This window comes from Chelmon rostratus, chromosome 4 (genome assembly GCF_017976325.1).
Source record: "Chelmon rostratus isolate fCheRos1 chromosome 4, fCheRos1.pri, whole genome shotgun sequence".
Classification (NCBI taxonomy): Eukaryota; Metazoa; Chordata; class Actinopteri; order Chaetodontiformes; family Chaetodontidae; genus Chelmon; species Chelmon rostratus.
Window position 1 is genome coordinate 21,457,276 of NC_055661.1, and position 6,351 is coordinate 21,463,626.

General features: G+C 41.2%; 1 protein-coding gene across 1 annotated transcript; it reads left to right on the top strand.

Annotated features, from left to right (window-relative positions):
• Nucleotides 1–1,714: 1,714 nt before the first annotated feature.
• Nucleotides 1,715–5,918, top strand: amh (anti-Mullerian hormone). Its single transcript, XM_041935368.1, has 7 exons — nt 1,715–1,847; nt 2,007–2,273; nt 2,357–2,526; nt 2,633–2,744; nt 2,819–2,918; nt 2,999–3,429; nt 4,967–5,918. Exons 1-7 carry the CDS (start codon nt 1,715–1,717, stop codon nt 5,377–5,379), a joined length of 1,626 nt encoding a protein of 541 aa, XP_041791302.1. The 3' UTR covers nt 5,380–5,918.
• The last annotated feature ends 433 nt before the right edge of the window (nt 5,919–6,351 follow it).

Below are 6,351 nucleotides of genomic sequence, written 5' to 3' on the forward strand. Positions count from 1 at the left end.
TCATAACTTAGCGTTACATGTTTTATTTTGAAATAACTTGTGATGCTGAGGAAAAAAGTCATCATAACAAGTTTTTTTTTTAAATGAGCATTGGAGAAATTGCTTTAAATGGAGTGCTGCTGCAGGGTTGCTTTCTCACAAATAGCTTGAGCTCCGAGTACCATAATTCAGAGAAGTGTGCACTTGTTTTGTCCCACAACGCCTGTAATCTCTCAACTACAAGCCTGCGAATTGAAGCCCCTCACCTGGACCCACACGTGTCCACAATAGTTTTATCACAGCTTAGCAGACATGGATGGGATCCAAATAGCTCAACATTGTGACCCACAGCATGTAGATGACACGAACAGTGATAAATCCTTACTAAGATGAGAACTGAAATTCTTGGAGTAACTCCAGATTTTAGATGCTGTTATTAAAATGTTGCATACAAGCCCTGATTCCCACAGTACAGACACACAGAAATAACCTCACACTGCTGTCCACAAGAAATGGGAAGATGTGGTACCTGCCAAGAAATGTCCTACAAACACTGTTGATAACATGTTGCAGCCATAAGAGAATAATGAACGATTCTTGCCATTCCATGCTGAAGATTTGTGATGTGCAAGAATGAGCCTTGGCTTTATCTCTTGGGATACATGAGACCTTGACTGTCTGAAAAACAAGACTGCAGCTGTGAGAGTAGTGATGGGAGTGACAGCTCTTTGAAAAGAATCAGATCGCTCATGTTTTGATTGTGTTCCCGCTGCTTTCTGAAAGCACCTGGTGTGTGTGTGTGTGTGTGTGTGTTTTGGTCTTATTTTTATCATTTTCTACATCATTCTCTCGACTTCAAGGAGTTCCCATATATATATATATATATATATATATATATATATGGGTGTGTCACCAGCAAAGCACCCCCACACCACCACACCTCCTCCTCCATGCTTCACGTGGGAACAACACATGCAGATACCATTTCAAGCAAAAACCTCAAGTCTGGACTCAGTCCATCAGTACAGATTTCCACTGGTCTGAAGCCCCTCTTGTTGGTCAGCAGTCATTTCTTTGCAGAAATTCGACCTTGATGGCCTGATTCACGCAGTCTCCTCTGAACAGCTGATGTTGAGATGTGTCTGCTCCTTGAACTCTGGGAACCATTTATGTGGGCTGAGTTGTTGTTAACTGGCAATTTCTGAGGCTGGTTACTGTAATGAGCCTAATCTCGGCAGCAGAGTAATACTTGGTCTACCTTTCCTGTGGCGGTCCCCTCGAGAGCCAGTTTCTTCAGAGCGTTTGATTGTTTTTTTGTGATGGCACTTGAATATATATTCAAAGTTCTTTCCAGATCGACTGACCTTCATGTCCTAAAGTAATAATGGACTGTTGTTTAGGGCTATTTACAATATACCAACACCATCTCTGCACAACACAGCTGATGATCTCATACACATAACGAAGTATTATTTTTCATTTTTGTCACCTTTGGACAGAAAACACCTCTCACCTTCCAGCCCGAGGCATGGTTTGTTTTATACAGTGAAGGGGTCATGAGAAAGTCTCAAATAGAATCCACAGTCTAAATAATCAAGGACACATGTTCCTATTTTAGCAGTGTGTTCCCCAGTCAATGAGAAGGGAAGGCGGGCGGGTATAACTCCCATCCTCGTGAGCTTGACCCATTCAAAACAAGCGATTGTGAAAGGTCTGACCACACAGGCGTACAAACATGCAGTGCAGCGTGTTGGTTGCGGGTGTCTTCTACTGTGGAGCGTTGGTGGTCTGCTGGACCAGGCTCTGTGCGGCCCTGCAGGTCTCACAAGGACAGCATCTGATCCCGGCCCAGGACTCCACAGGGACAGGTCAGACCGGAGAGTTGAAACCGAACAAACTTCTGGAAATCTAGCTCGTCGATTAGTGTGTTTTGTGCAAAAACTGGACTGTTTGCATGTGCCGCTTGCTTTTACCTGTTTTCAGTGTGTAATGCAATTTGTTTTTTTCCCCCAATCTTGTCAAAGCAGACCACCAAACAACGAGCTCCACAGACACCGGAGATGGTTTGGAAATTAAGAATCACGCCCCTCACCATGCACCGTGCTTTGTGGATGACATGCTTGCAGAGTTGCGTGACGGTGTGGGGAACGATGGTGAACTCACAAACTGCACTTTGACTCTCTTTGGAGTCTGCACAGTGTCTGATCATTTATCAGGCTCAGTCTTATTAGAGCTTGCTAAGGAAACAAGAAGAAACCAGAGAAATGGATTGGAGGTTATGGAACCAGCAGGAGGTAACGTCTCTCTGATTGCAATCATTTTTGTTTGAGTGTTGTTGTTTTTTTAATCTTATGTCATGTTTTCTTTTCCCAATCAGTGCATGTGGCGGAGGAAGATGAGAGAGGAACACTCCAGCTGGCCTTTGACCTCCCACAGTCTCCTTTGCTCAAGCAGAACCCTGCGCTGCTTGTGGCGTTTGGAGGTCCCTTCGCTGTAGGAAACCTGGACATCACTTTCACAAGTCAGTCGCTGCAACCTGACACACAGGTAAAAGAAGCCTGGTTTGAATAATGCATGAATGTCCTGAAGTTCCTATTGCATATATTTTTGTCACAGATATCCCTGTTGATTTCCTGTTGCTGTCTTTTTTTAGTCTGTGTGTATTTCAGGAGAAACACGGTACATGATACTGACAGGAAAAGCATCTGAGGGCAACGTCAACCAGAACTGGAGGATTTCTGTTGCCACAAAATCCTCCGATATGAGTAAGATGAGTATGAGTAAGACTTCATTTCTCGTTTCCTGAAGAGTGCATGTGACACATTTCTTGTCTTCGCAGAGCAAAGCCTAAAAGACTTCCTTATTGGTGGAAAATCAGGAAGTAACGCTAGCATGACTGCACTTCTGCTTTTCTCAGGGGAAAGAGGAACTGATACAAGGTTGTCTTTGCTTTCATGCTCCCTTTTGAAATTTTATAGGACTGTTGTCAGACTGGTAACTTTTTTTCAATTTTTTTCAGACATGCACATGCTTCAGGGTTGTTTCCGGCCTCTTCACAGACCTCCTCCTTCCTCTGTGAGCTGAAGCGGTTCCTGGGTGATGTCATGCCACAAGACCACCCTGAGTCCTCTCCACTCCAGCTCAGCTCCTTACAGTCCCGGCCCCCCCTGACACTCGGCTTATCCTCCAGTGGAATCCTGCTTGCAGATCTGATCAACTCCTCGGCCCTCACCATCTTCTCCTTCACCAGCTGTTGCTCTATGTTTCAGGTGCATCATGGAGAGTTGGCCCTGTCTCCTGCACTGTTGGAGGAGCTCAGGCAGAGGTTGGAGCAGGCTGTGATGAGGGTAATGAGGGTAATAAGAGAGGAGGAGGTGGGTGACAGAGCTACAGAGAGACTGGTGACCCTCAAAGATCTCAGTGCGTTTCCAAAGGAGGAATCGCCAGCAGGTGATGTGTACAAAAAACAGCCTCCTAAAGCAGTTGTCATGTTCCAGAAGTGGATTTATTTTAAAGGACCAGTGTGTAAGATTTAGAGGGATTTAGCGGCAGTAATGGAATATAATGTTTTGATTGGAATATAATGGCCTGAAAATAAGAATTGTTGTGTTTTCATGACTTTAGAATGAGTTCTTTATATCTACAGAGGGAGCAAGTCCTCTTTCATGGAATCCGCCATGTTGCACCACCATGTTTCTACAGTAGCCCAGAGGGGACAAAACAAATACTGGCTTTAGGGAGCGCCTTTTGGGTTTTTCTCAGCCAACATAGGTTCTCCCACATGCTTGGAAAGGGAGGGGTGAGGTGGATTCAGCTGGTTGAAATCTGCAACCTCACTTCTAGACAACACTAAATCATACAACTGGTCCTTTATTTCACAAAAGTGAATATAATAGTGGATGTTGCTGTATTTTTTTCCACACGACTGTCTGTCAATGTTTAGATTGGTTCAAGACTTTATACTGCTACCACATTGGAGTGGCAGAAGGTGGACATTCCATCCATTTATTCTTTGCTTCAAGCTAACTATTTAAACTGTTAAGGCATTACTGCCATACTTTTAGAAAATTTGACAGTTATACCATTAAGTTACTTTTAGCAAACTATTTCAGTTGTTTATCCATTAACGTTACTTTTAGCTATTTCAACAGCCAATCCATCAGGCTACTTTTAGCTAAATATTTCAGATGTTTATCCATTACTTTCAGCTATTTCAACACTTAGTCTGTTAGGCTACTTTAAGCTAACTGTTTCAATTGTCCATCCCTTACTTTTACCTATTTCAACAGTTAAACCCACCAGGCTACTTTTTGCGAACTATTATTGAAACCATTACTTTTAGCTAACTGTTTAAATTTTTCATCCATTACTTTTACCTATTTCAACAGTTAAACACACCAGGCTACTTTTGGCTAACTATTTCAGTTGTTTATCCATTACTTTTAGCTAAATGTTTAAATTTTTCATCCATTACTTTTACCTATTTCAACAGTTAAACACACCAGGCTACTTTTAGCTAACTATTTCAATTGTTTATCCATTACTTTTAGCTAACTGTTTCAATTTTTCATCCATTACTTTTATTTCAACAGTTAAACCCACCAGGCTACTTTTTGCTAACTATTTTAGTCATCCATCCATTACTTTTAGCTAACTATATCAGTTGTTTATCCATTACTTTTAGCTAACTATTTTGGTTATTTATCCATTATTTTTAGCTATTTCAGTTATTTATCCATTACTTTTAGCTAACTATTTCAGTTATTTATCCATTACTCAATATGTGGTTATACAGTTTCCAAATCAAATCATAATTTCAGTTTTATCAGTTGTTTGAGCTGCTTCTCAGTCTTTGCACGCGCCCCTTTGCAACACAGACCGTGTCGACTTGTATTGGTATCATTCTTTAGCACAGAAATTTCCATTTCTTTTGGTATTAAGATCCTGTATTACCACTTTTTAATTGATACTTCTGTTTCCTGTCCAGGAGCGAGCCAGTACCGAGCCTTTCTCCTGCTGAGGGCTCTTCAGACAGTGGCCCGTACGTATGAGGTGCAGAGAGGACTGCGGGCCACCAGAGCTGACCCCAACAACCCAGCAAGGGACAGACAATGTGGGCTGAGGAGCTTAACTGTGTCCCTTGAGAAGTACCTTGTGTCTCCAAACACTGCCAACATCAAGAACTGCCATGGCTCTTGTGATTCCCCCATGGACAAAACCAGCAACCACGCCGTCCTGCTCGACAGCCACATTAGACTGAACGTGAATGTGGATGAGCGGGCGCCGTGCTGTGTGCCTGTGGCCTACGAAGACCTGCTGGTGGTGGACTTCAGAGAGCCTGGTGAGACTTCCATCTGCCCTGTAAGCAACGTGGTGGCAAAGGAGTGCGAATGCCGCTAAATGCTGTTTCTGTTTGTGGCACAAAAGCTATTTTGTATGTTTTGTTTAACGGCCACTGACCATCACCTGTTTGGTGGAGGAAAAGTCTCAGTTAACTGTTGCTGTCATTTATTTATTCAGTATTTACGGTGGTAAATGTTAATTATATATACTTTCACATATATGTACAGACAGTGTATTATTTGCAGTAAATGCACACAGCACAGGGCTTCTCAAACTTAAAAATGATTTATTGATAGCATCTTTCTCGGTTTGTTTTTATTGTCAAAGAAACAAACCTCTTATCCCCCATAAGACCACTTTTTGTGCTTTAATCAAGATTACAATTACTTCTGAAAATGTTTTTGATGGCAATTCAAGCGTATGTTACTATGTGTGTGGTGAATGACATTTCTAAAGTGATATAAAATATGTATTAAATTTAATAAACATTTCTGAATAAAGCATGTCCTGCCAGACAAAATGAATGGTGTGCAATACATAAAAATGATTATATGTAACTCTCTCTGTGTTCATATTATTAATAAATTCTAATTATATTGAAGATAATAAGTGTTTTTGTTCCATTTATTTTATTTTTTTTGACCCTGCGTACAAATCACTCTTTCATTTTGGGTTTCAGGATTGCTTTGCTGCCAATCTGCTTTTTTCTTCTTCTTATTGCTCCAAGTTCTTCTGATCCCCACCACCACGTGAAACTGTCCCATATGGAAATCTGGAGGCAGGAAACAACACATAGTCAGGTTTAAACCACATAAAACACACAGTATACATACTGGATGTTAAAAAAAATAAATAAACATTTGCTTATCATGCAGTCACTTCAAAGATTAGACATTAGACATTACATTTTGTGATTTTCAGTGTATCTTTGTCAAGATGATGAAGTTAGGCAGATTTTTTGAAGCCCAAAGGATTTGTTTCAAAATGGGCCATAAATTGGATGATTTAAAGCAGTAAAATAACAAAGAA

Excerpts from the sequence above, each read along its gene's own strand:
- amh (XM_041935368.1), top strand. The coding sequence starts at position 1,715 with ATGCAGTGCAGCGTGTTGGTTGCGGGTGTCTTCTACTGTGGAGCGTTG. Across the intron at positions 2,919-2,998 it reads GAAAGAGGAACTGATACAAG|ACATGCACATGCTTCAGGGT; the intron begins GTTGTCTTTGCT and ends AATTTTTTTCAG. Across the intron at positions 3,430-4,966 it reads AAAGGAGGAATCGCCAGCAG|GAGCGAGCCAGTACCGAGCC; the intron begins GTGATGTGTACA and ends TTTCCTGTCCAG.